At 45.1% G+C, this 19,451-nt stretch overlaps 1 protein-coding gene across 1 annotated transcript in view; it reads right to left on the bottom strand.

Annotated features, from left to right (window-relative positions):
* Nucleotides 1–18,989, bottom strand: part of LOC124606013 (trypsin alpha-3-like) — a 41,133-nt gene extending 22,144 nt beyond the window's left edge. The window contains exons 1-3 of the mRNA XM_047137976.1: nucleotides 18,973–18,989; nucleotides 18,730–18,865; nucleotides 3,741–3,851 (exon numbers count right to left, since the gene is read on the bottom strand). Of these exons, the coding sequence (XP_046993932.1) occupies nucleotides 3,741–3,851; nucleotides 18,730–18,865; nucleotides 18,973–18,989 (264 nt within the window). The remainder of the gene's footprint in view (nucleotides 1–3,740; nucleotides 3,852–18,729; nucleotides 18,866–18,972) is intronic.
* Nucleotides 18,990–19,451: the final 462 nt, after the last annotated feature.

Genomic DNA, 19,451 nt, shown 5'->3' on the forward strand with positions numbered 1-19,451 from the left:
AGGATTCTACAACACACACAGCCGGAAGGACTTAACTGCAGTAGCCTTCTGCAGCCTCTACTACCACTGGTTCCCTGGAGGTCTAACTGATGGTACCTGATGAAAAGTGGGACTATCGGAGAGTGCAACAGCTACTGCCCTCCAACCTGCACTACGAGCGGACATCAGCGTCGCTGGCCATTCCCTTGATGAGGGATCATGACACAACTCTTCATGACTACAGCCACCTCACATGGAGCTCTTGGTTGCCTTTCCGGGACGCAGTCTATGACGTCAACGAGAATGCCCTGGTAACCTCTGGCCGACAGAGACTTGTGGGCAACACCGACCGAGCTGCGGCTAGCTGACTGTGATGCTGTAGGGTGTTGAGTACACACCTCGATCACCACGGCAGCCAAGAGTGCGTAACTGCGAAACACGCTGGCGTCAAGCATACCGGCGTGGCCAGAACCCTTCTGCTCGCCTTGCTAGTAGTGTATTCTATGTAAAACATTTCACTCCATGCCATCCTGGCAACATAGAGGCCATAGTTCCGACCCTGTATAAGTAGAAGAGACATGAGTCAAATTCTCAAATGAAGGGATTGGTAACTAAGAATGAAACTCAGTGTACGGAAATCGTTGGTTCTCTTACAGGATTTTGTAAACTCGAAATCAATTCTTCCATTAAAAATATCGAAACTCAAGGAAACCATAGGCACAGAGGCATAGAGTTAAAGCAGGAGGTTTACCAGAGTTCAAAAATGGCCCTGAGCACCATGGGACTTAACTTCTGAGGTCATCAGTCCCCTAGAACTTAGAACTACTTAAACCTAACCAACCTAAGGACATCACACACATCCATGCCCGAGGCAGGATTCGAACCTGCGAGCGTAGCGGTCGCGCGGTTCCAGACTGTAGCGCCTATAACCGCTCGGCCACCCTGGCCGGCCGCTTACCAGAGTAATAAGAAATGTAGCGATGTGGAAGGCTGCGAAATAAAGTATCATAATATTTAGGCGAATAGTTTTTGAGACACGGATATGTTCCTGTATCGTATTCGTCATTCGAAGCGGCGTTGTCCAATGCGACCCACGTTGTGGTGCACCTGTAATCTGTACCGCAGCAGATCTGTCTCTGCAGAAAACCTGGAAAGTCTACTCTCTTCTGGCGATGCGCCAGATACAGAAAATTGACACATATTAGTAGACAGAGCATCTCTACAATTTTCGAATCGTAATACTTCGGCAAAGAGCGCACCATTAGGTGCAACCATGTCAGAAGATGTAGATAAAGCATCTTGCTGGCGTTGTCACATCGAATTGTACTGGAAACAAACTCCAAAGTTGAAATACGCCATACAGTACGATTCTTGTGGCCAAGATGGCGGTGTAGGGACCAAAGGGAATGCAGCGTCCAAAAAATGGTGTCAACAATTTGACCAAAGCCGCTCAGACGTGGGTGATGCTGATGTGGAAAGTAGTCCATCATCATCGACCACAGACAAAGTCTCGGCAGTCCAGGAAAAGATAGTCAGCAATCGCAGAGTGGCTTTCGCGGACATTGCTGAGCAGACTCGCATCTCGATAGGCGGTGCGCACCCCATTGCCAGAGGTCGTTTGCAGTACCAGAAACTGCCAATCTGTAATTAAAGACACAAGGTCTACGGTGTCTCTGCATTTAAGTTAGGGTTACCTAGTGGACGACAATGATTTACTAAGGCATATCATAACGGTCGCTGAGATATGGAACCATCACTTCACATCCGCAACAAACAGAGCCTCTATGGAATGGAGAGACATCTACTCGCTTCCGCCCAACAAATGCAAAGTTGTAACGTCAGCAAAAGGTCACGGTCACCATTTTCGTGGCCCTTGAAGGAGTCGTGTGCGCAGAGTTCATGGCAAAAGGCATATCCATTGAAGCCAATTCGTACTGTGCAAAACTGACATCGCCGCGTAACGCAGTAAAGAACGCAGCGCGTGGAAAATTTGCAGAGGCATTGTTCTGCATGACAACGCAACACTCTTCACTGAGCTGACAAAAGTCATGAGGTACCACTTAACATCGTGTCGAACTTCCTTTTGCCTGCGGTAGTGCAGAAAATCGAGGTACCATCTACTCAACAAGTCGTTGGAAGTCCCTTACCGTCATAATTTCGGAAGTGTTGCTGGAGCACGAACTGAGCTCTCGATTATGTCCGATAAATGTTCGGTGGGATTCATGTTAGATGATCTGGGTGGCCAGATCATTTGTTCGAGTTGTCCAGAATGTTCTTCAAAGCATCCGCGTGCAATTGTCGTGCGGTGGCATGGTGCATTATCACCCATATGGATCCCATCGCTGTTTTGAAGTCAATGAATGGCTGCAAATGGCCTCGAAGTAGCCGAACGTAACCATTTGTAACCGACGATCGGTTCAGTTAGACCAAAGGACACAATCTATTACACCATTAAGGAGCCACCACCAGCTTGCACAACGCCTTCTTCACAATGTCGATGGCTTCGAGGGTTCTACGCCAATCTCCAACCCTACCATCATATTTTACCGACTGAAATCGGGCTCATATGACCAGGCCTTGGTTTTACAGTCGTCTTGGGTACAAGCGATATGGTTACGAGCCAAGGAGAGGCGCTGCAGTTGATGTCGTGCTGTTAGCAAAGGCAATCCCGTCGGTCGTCTGCTGCCGTACCTGCTGTCGGTCGTTAAGTGAAGGCCGCCGTCCACTGACATTCCCGTGGTGAGAGGCAATGCCCGAAATTTGGTGTTCTGGGTACACTCTTGACACTGTGGATCTAGAAATATTGAATTCCCTAACGATTTCTTAAATTGAGTGCCCCTTCCATCTAGCTCGAACTACCACTCCGCGTTCAGGTCTGTTAGTTCCTGTCGTTCGGCCATAATCACGTCGAAAACCTTTTCACATGAATCACCTGAGTACAAATGACTGCTTTGCAAATGCACTGCACTTTCATACCTTGTGTATGCGGTATTACCGCCATCTGTATATGAGCATATCGCAGGAAGAACATACGTTGGGTGAAAGATTTCCCAAGGATGACGACGATCACACAGAGGTTCTCGAACTGGTTCCGTTCTATTATCCAGGAACAAATGGCTCTGAGCACTATGGGACTTAACTTCTAAGGTCATCAGTCCCCTAGAACTTACAACTACTTAAACCTAACTAACCTAAGGCCAGCACACACATCCATGCCCGAGGCAAGATTCGAACCTGCGACCGTAGCGGTCGCGCGGTTCCAGACTGTAGCGCCACCCCGGACGGCTATCGAGGAACAGAACAAACGGTAGAATCTTCTGACCGTTATTGAGATTTGGCGACTACGTCTGAAAGTAACGTCACGTATTTGTGCCACTTTCAAGTCAAGTGAGCATATTCTGTAGAAATTATATGGCCTGCTACAATATTGCGTAATTTACTTTTTGAAGTCCTCTCGGATACAAATTAACAGAGAATCAGTTACTTAAAGAAAAATCACTGCTCTACCACTTACACCATTCCACTACTACTCTTATCTAATAATTGATAACAATTTTTTGTAACTCTGCACTTTAGCACCGACCTATATACCAGTAAAGTTAAAAACATCTTTAAGATGGACATAAAATATTAACAACTTTCTCGATGTACTTTGCATTCACTTAGATAGGAATCAACAGATTTTACATACAATACAGTGCGCTTATCATACTCATCCAAGGAAATAATTGCGACAGATGGTAAAACCACAGTATACTCACCACAGCAGTGACACCCCAGCCGCTTACGTTGCACAGCGTGTTCGCCGCGGGAGTGCTTTCCGAGAATCCGATGGGCTGCACTGTAGGTCCCAAGGGTAGCTTCTCCTTAGTCTGCAATTGCATCACATAATTCAGTTACTAACTAGAAAACAAGAGTGGAAAAACTTAAATTCATAGTTGTTTTCTACATAGCAGGCACTTAAAACGTATTGGGAGAAACAAGTAGACAGTACTGATAAATACGAATCGAACGAACGTGATGTACGCTTATGAAGAATGACTAAAACAAGATCTATATAAGGGGTACGAAAAACACACTATCCGTCTCCGAAAAGAATGTACTAAAACGAATTTAATTTGCTTGCATAAAACTGCTGAAAGTGCAACATTTTACTTCGAGAAGATATAAAGCTAAGATGGTGATTCCAAAATGATGGAATAAATCTAATACTGTTCATTCGATTTTACTCAAAATCGATGTATTAACAGAGCACCAGTTAATGGGAATAAATAGTACCACATCCAGTTCCATTTAGAATATGAAAGTACAATTAAACACTTCATGAATTCATGAAGAATAATTTTGACTCTGTATTATACGAACGCCTCTATCCCCTCCTCCTTCCTCTCCCCTCTCCCCTCTCCCCTCCCCCCCCTCCCCCCTCGTCCGCCACCACTGACTGACACGCACTGACTTACTGGAAACCTTATTTCGTGTCCTCGAATCGTTTACGAAATATACTTACGGAACTAAATTGCAACAGCAAAGAGGAGTTGTGCGACATAAAACAAAAGTTGGTGGGCAAGTTTCTACATCTGAAAGGTGACGTCTATTCAAAATACGCGCCAGTCGTATAAGATTGGCGCTAGTAACGCCACTATGAGGATGGAAATCAGGTTTTCTTTAAATACACGCTGTGACCGTTAGTTACCTTTGAGACTGGACGTGGTGAGCTGACGCTAGTCAACAACATCTTTAAGACGACAAATACGCTATTACCAACCCGTCACTGACAGGTGCGTTTGAACGAGGTCGTGTAATAGGGCTACGAAAAGTTGGATGTTCCTTCTGTGATAATGTAGAACTTGGCAGGAATGTAGCCACTGTTTATGACTGCTGGCAGCGGTGGTCACCCAAATGTACGTCGCAAGAAGCCCGGTCTCGAGACGGCCACGTGGCAGTACCGGGAGGGAAGATAATCGTGTACGGCGTATGGCTCTGGCACATCGTACTGCATCAGCAGAAGCATTTTGACCAGCGGTTGGCACCACAGTGAAACAACGAACTGTTACAAATCGGTTAGTTCAAGGACAGCTCCGAGCCAGACGCCCTGTGGCGTGCATTCCACTGACCCCAAGCCACCGCCATTTGCAGCTTCAGTGGTGTCAAGTGAGAGCTCATTGGAAGGCAGGGTGGAGGCCTGTTGTGTTTTCTGACGAAAGCTGTCTCTGTGCCAGTGATCGCCGTGCATTGATTAGGACGTCAGTTGAGGGCCTGCAACCATGCTGTCTGCGTGTTGCACTCATCGGACGCACACCTGTAGCTATCGTCTGCGGTACGATTTCATACGATAGATGGAGCACTCTCGTGGCTACCCCAAGCACTCTGACTGCAAAATTGTACGTCAATCTGGTGATTCGATCTCTTGTACTGCCATTCAAGAACGACATTCCAGAGAGTGTTTCCCAACTGGACAACGTTCGCCCAATAGCGCTGTTGCAACCCAACGTGCTCTACACAGTGTCGAGCTGTTGCTTTGGCCTACTCGATCTCCAGTTCTGTCTACAATAGAGCACACATGGGGCATTATCGGATGACGACTCTACCTTCATCCACAAACAGCATTAATCGTCCATGTGCAGACCAACCAAATGCAACAGGCATGGAACTCTATCCCACAAGCCCACATTCGGCATGCTTGCATTCGACATTCTGGCGGTTACATCGGTTGTTCATGTACCAGCATTTCATATTTGCAATGACATATCTCGCGCTTACATTAACTTGTGATCGTGCAATGTTAGTCACTGAAATATGTCACCTAGGCACATGTATTGCCGAATTTTCATTACTCTACATTAATGGTGAGTGTTCTTCGGAGGTGAGGGTATCATCTGGAGTACCCCAGGGAAGTGTGGTAGGTCCACTGTTGTTTTCTATCTACATAAATGATCTTTTGGATAGGGTGGATAGCAATGTGCGGCTGTTTGTTGATGATGCTGTGGTGTACGGGAAGGTGTCGTCGTTGAGTGACTGTAGGAGGATACAAGATGACTTGGACAGGATTTGTAATTGGTGTAAAGAATGGCAGCTAACTCTAAATATAGATAAATGTAAAGTAATGCAGATGAATAGGAAAAAGAATCCTGTAATGTTTGAATACTCCATTAGTAGTGTACCGCTTGACACAGTCACGTCGATTAAATATTTGGGCGTAACACTGCAGAGCGATATGAAGTGGGACAAGCATGTAATAGCAGTTTTGGGGAAGGCGGATAGTCGTCTTCGGTTCATTGGTAGAATTTTGGGAAGATGTAGTTCATCTGTAAAGGAGACCGCTTATGAAACACTAATACTACCTATTCTTGAGTACTGCTCGAGCGTTTGGGATCCCTATTAGGTCGGATTGAGGGAGGACATAGAAGCAATTCAGAGGCGAGGTGCTAGATTTGCTACTGGTAGCTCTGATCATCACGCGAGTGTTACGGAAATGCTTCAGGAACTCGGGTCGGAGTCTCTGGAGGAAAGGAGGCGTTCTTTTCGTGAATCGCTACTGACAAAATTTAGAGAACCAGCATTTGAGGCTGACTACAGTACAATTTTACTGCCGCCAACTTACATTTCGCGGAAAGACCACAAAGATAAGATAAGAGAGATTAAGGCTCGTACAGAGGCATATAGGCAGTCATTTTTCCCTCATTCTGTTTGGGAGTGGAACAGGGAGAGAAGATACTAGTTATGGTACGAGGCACCCTCCGCCACGCACCGTATGGTGGATTGCGGAGTATGTATGTAGATGTAGATCCGTTTTTCGTGCTGCTATCTTTCTTCTGTCGCTATATTTTTGGTGGTCACAATATGGGGAACATGCTGTGTATATGCGGAGTGAGTCCGAACTCGCAGGGGTTCTGCCGGATTGTTTCCTGAGTGTTTTTCATTTAAGAAACCTGTGGTCTTCAGTGGATCATTGTAGTATAATTCTTTCCGTTCGTTGACCCAGGCTGCGCTAAGATGAAAACATTTGCTTGTCAGAGCATACCTACACCGTAATTAACACGACCCATGTTTGCAAACAGTTTTAGACAACTCCTAATTTAAGAAGAACAGTTGTGGGAACTCATATCACACCAAATAGATGCAGCTCTTTCATTAATTCCTAGAATTTACTGTTGGCTCTTTTCACTTTGTCTCCATCTTGTAATTGTTTTTCGGTCACGACACTTGTTACTGAGGTCTCATGAAATTTGTCACATCATGTCGGTGGTAGAAGAGACATCAGTGCCGACAACAGTGAAAAAAAGCTTATTTTATCTCCATTATACGTACACGTAGCGTACAGATACACGTAATAAATGCGGCAACTAGTAAAACATGAACATTAAACTAAGTAACGGGAACGGTTGTCCCAGTTTAAATTCTGCCCTATATGACGATCGAATGTATGGTAAAAAGTACCACGATATGCGAGCATTCTGCTATAGTGAGGTCCCGGTGCGGGTTAGACGCTTTTGAACTTCGGATGATTATCAGCGCAAGACGCATGAGTCATAGTATAACGACGACTACGCAAGAACTTAGATTTCCTACATCAGCAGTGTCCAGTAGGGTTCTTCAGCATGGCACTAACAATGTTTCCATACGCGTAAACTGAGTCACAGGGCGACCACAAGTGCTTAACGAACATACGTCATGCCGCCTCCCCAGAATTATCCGGTTGTTGGGCATAGGAGTGTCGTGATAAAGTTAGTGCGTGGAAATTGGAGGGTCGTGTGTTAGAATCCCAATCGGATCACGAAATATTAAAGCTTCCCTTTCACCTACCTTCACTCCTCAAGGACGGTATTTCACGTTAAACCGTAGATACTGGGGTCGGTTAGGGACACGCAAGTTGAGTGAAACACTTGCACCAGGCCATTGTGTCACACAGTATTCCATTACTATAGCCATAGGAGACTATCGACTCTCTACAGTGCGTCAGATCGTCCACGATTTGAACGTGGGGCGTTAGGAACCTATTTCTGACAAGACTGTACTGAGACAAATGCACTGCATAGACTTCAGCAGCAGTGGAGCGACTCACTGTTACATCGCATGCAGTATTTTGCATGATTTTGTTCGCCACTCTTTGTATAGGGCACCGCCTAGATGAATTCTATTCCTGCAGCAGCATCACTGATCACAGAAGTCAGCACTGTCTCCCACTGTAAAAATGACCCACAAACATATACTATGTGACCAGAAGTATCTGGATACCACTATGTTATTTGGAATTGACCTTTAGATGTCATTAGAGTCTTATCTGCCAGTATAAAAGGAGACGGGAGTCCGGTGTTGCCAGCAGAGAAGCAATAAAAGCAGGAGAGATCAGTCAGTTCGAACAGGAACTACTCGTTACATGTCACCTGAGTAACAAATCCATCCTTGTAAAGCTGCCCAAATCGACTGTTGCGCCACATAAAGGCATTATGGGCAAACCTCAAATTTTTTAAGTCTCTCCCAGGCCAGCGCAGAGTCAACCCAGGGCAAGCTCGTGCACAACATCTATATCGGATGCACGAAATCCGGTACTGCAACACGTGTGGCACAGAACGGTGGCCCTGGCAAGACATCATTCAGTCTAGGTGTTTTAACATTCTGCGTGGTGTCCGTTGTTCTATGTCGTGTCTCCCTACCACTTTCGCGCAACGACGCTCTGAGCGTGTTTTTTAGGGAATTGACTAGTTTGAACCTGGGACCTGTTGCTGGTAAGGAGACGCCACACCACACATGACATGTAGAGTTCAGAAGAGTTCAGTGAGACTAGCGATGATATAACCAAATACTTAATGATTTCAGCGTCAGCTCCACTGCACTCCCTGCAAAAGAATCTTAATACTAACTAAATTTAGTGGAAGGGGTTCAAGGCTTTCCTATTTTTAGTTAGCTGGTAAAATAACGTCGAAAAAGTAGTTAAGTTTACCATTGAAAATTTTATTCTACTCACAAAACATTGTTTATAAATTGCACTACTGATAAAAGGAAATGTTTTAATACAGGATGGTAAAAACCAACTGCGTTCAACAAAAATGAGGACGAATATTCCCTGAATGGGTTTCCAAGTTCTACAATGGATCGAAGGATGACCTATGCCATATCACATCTATAATCTAGGCTTAAATTAAGTTTCACAAAAGAGAAAACTATCAAAATGGTCTACAGTGACCCTCAATTATCTTCAATTACTTATCTAACTTGTCGTAAATTACAGTGGCTGATGTGGCTTCTCAATAACTACACTCCTGGAAATTGAAATAAGAACACCGTGAATTCATTGTCCCAGGAAGGGGAAACTTTATTGACACATTCCTGGGGTCAGATACATCACATGATCACACTGACAGAACCACAGGCACATAGACACAGGCAACAGAGCATGCACAATGTCGGCACTAGTACAGTGTATATCCACCTTTCGCAGCAATGCAGGCTGCTATTCTCCCATGGAGACGATCGTAGAGATGCTGGATGTAGTCCTGTGGAACGGCTTGCCATGCCATTTCCACCTGGCGCCTCAGTTGGACCAGCGTTCGTGCTGGACGTGCAGACCGCGTGAGACGACGCTTCATCCAGTCCCAAAATATGCTCAATGGGGGACAGATCCGGAGATCTTGCTGGCCAGGGTAGTTGACTTACACCTTCTAGAGCACGTTGGGTGGCACGGGATACATGCGGACGTGCATTGTCCTGTTGGAACAGCAAGTTCCCTTGCCGGTCTAGGAATGGTAGAACGATGGGTTCGATGACGGTTTGGATGTACCGTGCACTATTCAGTGTCCCCTCGACGATCACCAGTGGTGTACGGCCAGTGTAGGAGATCACTCCCCACACCATGATGCCGGGTGTTGGCCCTGTGTGCCTCGGTCGTATGCAGTCCTGATTGTGGCGCTCACCTGCACGGCGCCAAACACGCATACGACCATCATTGGCACCAAGGCAGAAGCGACTCTCATCGCTGAAGACGACACGTCTCCATTCGTCCATCCATTCACGCCTGTCGCGACACCATTGGAGGCGGGCTGCACGATGTTGGGGCGTGAGCGGAAGACGGCCTAACGGTGTGCGGGACCGTAGCCCAGCTTCATGGAGACGGTTGCGAATGGTCCTCGCCGATACCCCAGGAGCAACAGTGTCCCTAATTTGCTGGGAAGTGGCGGTGCGGTCCCCTACGGCACTGCGTAGGATCCTACGGTCTTGGCGTGCATCCGTGCGTCGCTGCGGTTTGGCCCAGGTCGAAGGGCACGTGCACCTTCCACCGACCACTGGCGACAACATCGATGTACTGTGGAGACCTCACGCCCCACGTGTTGAGCAATTCGGCGGTACGTCCACCCGGCCTCCCGCATGCCCACTATACCCCCTCGCTCAAAGTCCGTCAACTGCACATACGGTTCACGTCCACGCTGTCGCGGCATGCTACCAGTGTTAAAGACTGCGATGGAGCTCCGTATGCCACGGCAAACTGGCTGACACTGACGGCGGCGGTGCACAAATGCTGCGCAGCTAGCGCCATTCGACGGCCAACACCGCGGTTCCTGGTGTGTCCGCTGTGCCATGCGTGTGATCATTGCTTGTACAGCCCTCTCGCAGTGTCCGGAGCAAGTATGGTGGGTCTGACACACCGGTGTCAATGTGTTCTTTTTTCCATTTCCAGGAGTGTATATAACAGAAAAATCATGGCTTTTCAGATTCTTACTTCAAGTGGCAAATGTGAACACCATGAGCTTTAATTGACGATCGACACTAGTATTACGCAAAAAGGGGGTGTAACAGATGAGACTTCTGCAGTTCTGAGTGAAGCTTTATGCGCTGTTATGCGGCATCGCGTGCGTTCATTACCTTGTCGGTGTTTGTCAGGGGGCGGCAGGCAGCACAGCTCCGCTCACCTCGCCGTCTCGGAAGCAACTCTCTCCTAACTTCTCCTTACTACAATTTACCGAAGTTGGTTTAAAAAAACTATCTGGCTGTGTTTTCATCTGACCAATCAGGATCTCAATGTTAACCTTAAGTTCCGCCTACAAAAATTCTGTCTATCCAATGAGAAACGTTATACTTTTCGTGGTGGGGCAATGTTTTTAAAGTTTGCAACGTAACAGAGACGCGAAAAACTCTCACTCTAAAACTTGCAGCTGGTGTGGTCCTTTTAGTGTTATCGTAAGATCTATACTGTTCTTCTGGAGGGCTGTATCTTTAACATGGGCTGGGGGGTGGTCCTGACGTAACAGACGTGAAAAAGTCTCACGCTAAAACTTGCGGCTGGGGTGGCCCTTTTAGTGTTATCGTAAGATCTATACTGTTCTTCTGGAGGGCTCTAGCTTTTAACATGGGCTGGGGGGTGGTCCTGGCGGTTAGCTGGCGACGTGGGTGTCCGTTCCTTATCGTAGGGCCTTCTAGCTTAACACGGTTCTGCTCTCGGCTTCTGTTCTCGTTTCTCCCCTCGGAACTGCGCCTGTCTCACGGTGGGAAGGTGTGATATGCATTTAGGCATTCTTGTGTTAGTCTGTGGCATTCCATTTGCTCACTCGTTACTGGTATTACTTTGGTTAATTTAATGTCACGATTTATTCAGAGCTATGTGACATACTACTGGATTTGCTTATCATGTCAGGGTTTTCATGGAAGGTGTTGGATTTGCCTGACACTTTACAGTGTCTGAGGCGTAAATTCAGCAGTACGGCCTGAATTAAAAGGGAGCATGACGCCACTCTGTCAACCGTGTGCTCTTGAGTACCAGTACATAACTCATTCACAAGAACGACTTTCGACACACTGACCCTGCAGAAAGTGAAAGCGTGAAATGAAAGGTGAGGAGACTGTGGCGTGGCGAAGAGCTCTGTCAGGTATATTAAACCAGGCCACATTCGATGACCCTCACCAGAGGACAACGTCATTGTTTCCAAAAGACAGCTACAAATACCTACTGATGCTGAGACCACGAACTACCAGATCAATGTACAGTGATGGATGAGCAAGACGGCTGCGGCGTTAGGGAAAGAACTAGTACAACAGGAGTAGAGAAATTACGTTACTGGTTAAGAAATCATATTCAGTTACATTTATACTTAATTTATTGTACACAACGTATTTCAAACCTTCTGGCTCCATCATCACCTGCCAGCTGGTAGCACTGCATATTTACTCTGGAAAAGAAGAAAAGAACTAACCTCAAGGTGCGAATGGCGATTCATTTTTTGGACAAAACCCTCCTCTAGCTACATGTAACCCAGGAGATGCCACGCACAAAACTGCTGTGCGTCCCATAAATTAGCAGTTCACGGCACATTCATCTTACCTTAATTAAAGGCCTATTCATCATCATTGTCCGAGTTTTGTTAATTATGCACACATAAAATAATGTTTCATGAGGCACAATCGTCGTGACTTTACCTTTTACATGTAAGGCACTGGACCCATTCTTGATTTCTTTTTGATGGTTGCGTCATTTCAAGCAGTAAATATACTCATGTTCAGAGAAAACACAATGAATGACTGGAGATAGCAGGTTCATATTCACAGTACATGTACTTTAGTATGTTCTGTGGAAATAATTAGCATTTGAAACATGTCGGCACGCAGGTTCAATGTCAACATCGATATCACTGTGCAACACCACCTACCGTTAAAATGCGTCTGCTGACTCGCTGTCGCTATAAACCGAAAGTAATGCATCAGTATGACTTGATAAGAAGTGCAGGATGCCTCGCAGACGTATACGCGAACTGTACCATCAAATCAGTGAAATGGAAAGAAGGATCATTATTGGCAAGGGAGAATGTCAGGCATCCATCCCGGACATTGCTGCTAGTGTGGGACGAATGGTTCACGGAAGGCTGTAGAACACGACGGGATGGGTCAAGTCACAGCACGAAGACCACCTCCGAGAAGATCGAAATCTCATCCGAATGGCATTGCCGGGCGGATATGCGTCCTACTCGGCCCTGGAGAAACAGTAGGGACAGTGTAACGCATCATACACTATCAGCGGCGACAGTCCGTCGCCGTTTATTACGGCATGGGTTACGTGCGCGTCGTCCACTTCTCGACCTACCTTTGACGAATGTGTAGAAACATGCTGGACGGCAACGGTGTATGGAACGACATCGCTCGGTACAGGAATGGCATCAGATAGTGTTTTCGGACGAATCCAGGTTTTGTTTGTTTGGAAACGATGGTTCGTTGCAGACTGGGGGAGCGGCATCCCAGTGATTGCCTTCGCGCAAGACATATAGCACCAGCTCAAAGCCCTATGGTGTGGGGTTCTGTTTGGTGCAACCACAAATCACAGTTGGTTCATGTCCAGGACACTATGACCAGTGTGACATACGTGAATGACATACTGCGACCTGTAGCCATCTCTTCCTGCACAACACCCCAGACGCCATTTCTCACCAACTCAATGCACGACCACATGTTGCCGCACGAACACGTGCCTCCTTTGTGTCACAGGATGTCTGCCTTTTGCCCTGGCCCGCCAGATCACAAGACTTGTCGCCAATCGGAAATGTGTGGGATATGGTGAAATAATGGGTGCAGCACTGTGACCCCTTGCGAACCACCACTGACAAACTTTGGAACCAGGTGAATGCAGCATGGATGGCTATACCACAGGAAGCCATTCGCGTCGATGCCCCCATGCATGGAACAAGCTAGCATGGCCCATGGCCGACTCTGTGCCACAGGACACATGCTGAACCGAGGTGACCAAAACGCTAATTATTTCTGCAGAACATACTAGTGTGCATGTCAAGTGAATATGAATGTCCTATCTCTAGTAGTTCAATGTGTTCTGTTTCTTGTGAACATGAAACTACAAAGGCAATTTTCAGCATTTTCATCAGACTGCTACAGGTTTTAAGAGAAAGGAAGAAGAACTGGAAGGGGCACTTGTTGAGGCAGGAATGCTTGCCAATAGACGCTTTGGAATGATTAGTTTGTGAGAAGGGAGTGATGAGATAGACTACGTAAAGGGAAATGGAAATTACACAGACTTCAAGAGGATGGCAGAGGACTGGAGAGCATGGAGAGTCAACGCGTGAAAACCTGCCTTTGGGATGGACACTAATGATGACATCACAGGTAAGCCTGTCCACATTTTTTCTCGTCATTGCTTTTACCAATTTCTTGTCATCATCATTCCTTGCTCTCATAGAATTAATTCTTTCTGATTGAGATTCATTAGGTTGAAATAACAATTTCTACCATTTATTCTCGTGTGTATTTTTTTTTAGACTGCGTTTATAACTGCCGTTGTCATGAACCTCCCTTCTTGGAATTTCAGTTAGGATGGCAATGCAAAAAGGTGCATAAACGTGTCCCAATACACTTAGGCAAACTTCCACCATACTCTTGTTTGAAATAGTTTTAAAACTACACTGGTAACTTTTAGGCTTTCAGATTATACAAATGTACCTTGTAAAGTACTGGGTGAACCAAAAGTCGTTTAACTTCTGAAAATGCACTAATTCACATAATAACGGAGGTACAGATCTAAGAATTGACAAATCTTCCTCAAGTAAACGTGGGATTTTATTGCAACCGAAACCGAGTGCTAAAACTGGCCAACAGATGGCGCTGGACAGCAACACGCCAATGACGCAGCATGAGAATCGTGTGTAAAATCAGCTGCAGGGGGGAGAGGGGGTCATATCATCCCCAGAATGGCTGATAAACACCTGCTGGGAGGTACGACTTTTATGCAGGATAACACTCCATCCTGTACTGATACACGTGTTAAAGGTGTCTTGCGTACATCGTTCGGTGAGCTACCACGTCCTGGTTGGCCTCCCAGGTCCCCAGGTAGTGGGGTTACCTGGAGTCGCAAGTCTACCGCGATCTTCGACCTCTTAGGTATGCTAAAAGACAACATTCGATGCCAATGTCTTAGCATACCTACTTATATTCTGTACAATGCTGTTCGTAACATTGTCCCTCGACTAGAGGTATTGTTGATGAATGACTGTCGACATGTTGAGCATTTGTTACAAAGATCATTGTCTTTGCTAAAAATCATTTGTTATGCTAATTATTGCTTTTGTATCATATGAAGCGTCATCTGATGATAATTTTGTACACATTTTTGGTTTCAAAAAAACCCCATGTCATTTCAGGCATGTGTGTCAGTTTTTACCTCGCTACCTACATTATTCCGTGGAGTACTGAATTTTCAAATGTTAACGGACTTTTGGGTCATGCTGCAGAATAATCTCCTGTAAACGAACATATATTTATTTATATAGCTCTAAAAGGTATGCTTCCAAGGAGCTTCGGTATTAGAGTAAGAAAATTTATTAACTATGCATAAAAGCACAAATATGTTCATCGCACTAAGATGTTCATTCAACTGCTTCTGTAAAATTTCTAATAGCCCTCAGTAGACAGCAGTACTAATCTTACAGTGTCGGTAGCGCTCTAGCAAGAACGGTTCCCGAGAAAAGTGCTCTGCGTGAATGTGCTCTGTGCGGTCTTCCCTGTTTCCTGTAGAAAGAAATTATTTGTGGGTTTCCACAGGGCAGATTTGCAATTCAACTACCATTGTCCACTGATGCGTCTTTATTTGACGGGAACACTACCATCAACAAGTCAACCTCAGCTCTACTTGTACAGTCGACAATGGATCTAGTAGGGCTCTCGATTGTCATTTATAAGTATGTAAATCAGAGTACCGTCCTAATTAGAATAGGTCAGTCACCTTCAGTCAAAATTTAACCTACAAAAACTGTTGTGAAAATTTAAATCGCCATCTGTCTTTGACGGAAACAACTTGCTGCATGGGTGTAGATTATTCTAGATCATGTAAAGTCAAGTAATGCCACTTAATGGGTATAGAAAGCGTTTCAACAATCTACAACAGCGCCTCATTTTTTTTTTCTTTATTGTATTTCAATTCCCCATCGGGGCGGGCTGGCAGCAGCATATGCGCTGCTCTTCAGCCGAAAGACATAGAACAAAACAATAGAAGACATTTAAAAACAGCAAAGGAGAGAAGAAGGGGAACATAGATATAAAAAAGGGGGAACATCATGGAAGGCAATAGACAAAAAACGGGGTGACTGTAAAATGGAAATAAAAAACTGTTTAAAAGTAGCACACACAAAAAGCCACACACTGCGACGATTAAAAGAACACAAGGCACAGTATGACTGGAGCATAAAGGTGTTGACGGATGGCATAAGCGCCTCATGCATACTTGCCAATCATATACCACTATTATCCATTCTCTCTCTCACTCTCTCTCTCTCTCTCTCTCTCTCTCTTATATATATATATATATATATATATATATATATATATATATATATATATATATATAATCGTGGTCCATTGATCGTGACCGGGCCAAATATCTCACGAAGTAAGCGTCAAACGAAAAACTACAAAGAACGAAACTAGTCTAGCTTGAATGGGGAAACCAGATGCCGCTATGGTTGGCCCGCTAGATGGCGCTGCAATAGGTCAAACGGATATCAACTGCGTTTTTTTTTAATAGCAACCCCCATTTTATTACATATTCGTGTATTACGTAAAAAAATATGAAAATTTTGTTGGACCACTTGTTTTCGCTTTGTGATAGATAGCGCTGTAATAGTCACAAGTCATAAGTCATAAGTAAGTGGTATCAAGTAACATTCCGCCAGTCTCTGAAACAGAGTTGGCTGCCAACAAAGGCAGTACGCATTCTTTTCCAGTTGCAACTGGTTTCCGGTTCAAATGGTTCAAATGGTTCTGAGCACTATGGGACTTAACATCCGAGGTCATCAGTCCCCTACAACTACTTAAACCTAACTAACCTAAGGACATCACACACATCCATGTCCGAGGCAGGATTCGAACCTGCGACCGTAGCGGTCGAGCGGTTCCAGACTGAAGGGCCTAGAACCGCTCGACCACTCCAGCCGGCTCTAGTTTCCGGCAGTGCCCAATAACGAATTACGCGCATGCACTGCACTACTCCAAGAGTGAAAGTGAACTGATGCTTTATTGTGACACAATGATAGAAAGCCATCGTATGACATATGTACGAAATAGCAGTGCCTATGTTATCAATAAATACGATGCAATAACGTATTACGCACAACTCTGTATCACTCGGACAGTGGAAGTAGTGCTACGCAATGTTCCTTCGTGCAGTAGTGTCTACGTGATTCAAGGACTTCAAAGAAGATCGAATTGTTTGTGTCAAGCAAGATGGGCTTGATGTTTCAGCTTCTGCTGAGACTGATGTCGACATGAACACAGCTGCTCTCATTCTCCGTGAGAATAGGCGGATAACTTTACGCAAACTCAATGAACTATTGAGGATTTTATATGGCAGTTTTTTATGATTATGCATGATCATTTCCATATGACCGATATTTGTGCCCGGTGGGTGCCGTGTTTGATGACTGCTGAACAACAGGCTGTGTGAATGGAAACAAGCCGTGAGGTTCTGTCTCTCTTTGCTGATGGAGGAGATATATTTTTGGAATCGATTATCACTGGTGATAAGTCATGACTGCATGATTTTGAAGGGAAACGAACCGGCACAGTGTGGAAATCGCTAGGTTCTCCAATACCAAAAAGGGCGACAGTTGTTCCCTCTGCAGGGTAAGTGATGATCACATTTTTTGACTGTCGTAGAATGATTTGCTAGCATGCAGATCCCTCTCACACTACTGTTACACCAACATACTACACGTCAATATGCGCTAAATAGAGGAAACACATTGCACAGAAACGATCAGAACTATCTCAGACAGAGTGGCGACTTCACAATGCAGTCAGTTCAACAATACCTGAGTACCGCATCCATCTTACAGCACCGATCTCGCACCCCGTGATGTTATTCCAATCAATAAAGCCAAAGCTTCAGGACATTCGATTTAAGAACTTTGACGCAGAGCTCAAGAAAAGTGAGGCGATTCCCAAGGAGACAACGAAGTATGGCCTGCAGTATGTGTTTGACGACTGTCAGAGACGCTATAAAAAGACGCTTCAAGTAGGAGGGGAGGACTCTGAAAAATAGCATGCAAACATTGAAATGCAGTGATAAACATCTGCGAAATAAATCAGTCTCAGTCATTGTTGATCAGTCCTCGTACTTACAAATTCCACTCGATGAAGACTTACACCGTATAGCAGCGCTAAAAATGCCCTTTCGCCTTTACTGTTAAATTATTGACATTCGTTATTGTAAGCAATTTTTCAACAGCTCACCTACCTGTCCCCTACATGACAACTATCTGGATGATATCATTGTCACTGTATCCACTGTAATCTTTGCATACGTAGGGAAAATATTAGTAATCTGGCTTACAACCTTTGAAAGTATCTATTTCTCTGAAGAGGCATTGAGAACCTAGATCATATTCTAAGTAAAGAAGGCGTACTTCAGATTGAATAATGCTGAAAATTTCATGTTCAGAAAACTACAAAGAACTTCAGTTCTTCTAAGATAAGATAAAATATTATCTTCTCCACCTCATCCACTTACCCCATGCTTACAAGGATTTTCGAAATGGTGACAACTTTCCAAATGGAGTTCCATTGATTCTAAAATAGACGTCTGTGCTGTTTAAGGTGACATGCCTACTCCAGGTTAGACTGCAGTTTCATACATAACATGTCCGTCAAAAAAGTTGCTAGCGAGAGAGTTGAAAAATTGGCAATGATGTGACCGAATAACTTTCAAGATAGATGAAACGGTACACATGACTGGTGTGTTAAGAGTAATGAGACAGGCCAGCATAAATGTACCCTGACAACAGCGATATCGTTCTGGTTTGTTGTGCGGTTGTATTCGGAGTGGACAAAGACTGCGGACACAGGCACCCTCGTTCCTGACGAGATGTGCACGCTGCCCACTGAGACGCTCAGCAAACTGGCGGGTATCCTGTAACATCACGCGTCCAGGAGACGCACCATTAGTTACATTCATATCTGCGTACATAACCTGCAAAGCTCTTTTTATGCAATTTGAATAACATTTGCTGTACTTACCATACAGTCAGCATCATATTAACATGAGGAAAATACAGAAGTAGTCCACTACTGGCGTTTAAAATTGGTACACCAAGAAGAAATGCATATGATAAAACGGTATTCATTGGACAAATATATTATACTAGAACTGACATGTGATTACATTTTCATGTAATTTGGGAGCTTAGGTCCTGAGAAATCAGTACCCAGAACAACCACCTCTGGCCGTAATAACGGCCTTGATACGCCTGGGCATTGAGTCAAACAGAGCTTGGATGGCGTGTACAGGTACAGCTGCCCATGCAGCTTCAACACGATACCACAGTTCATAAAGAGTAGTGACTGGCGTGTTGTGACGAGCCAGTTGCTCGGCCACCATTGACCAGACCTCTTCAATTGGTGAGAGATCTGGAGAATGTGCTGGCCAGGGCAGCAGTCGAACATTTTCAGTATCCTGAGAGGCCCGTACAGGCCCTGCAACATGCGGTCGTGCATTA

This window comes from Schistocerca americana, chromosome 3 (genome assembly GCF_021461395.2).
Source record: "Schistocerca americana isolate TAMUIC-IGC-003095 chromosome 3, iqSchAmer2.1, whole genome shotgun sequence".
Classification (NCBI taxonomy): Eukaryota; Metazoa; Arthropoda; class Insecta; order Orthoptera; family Acrididae; genus Schistocerca; species Schistocerca americana.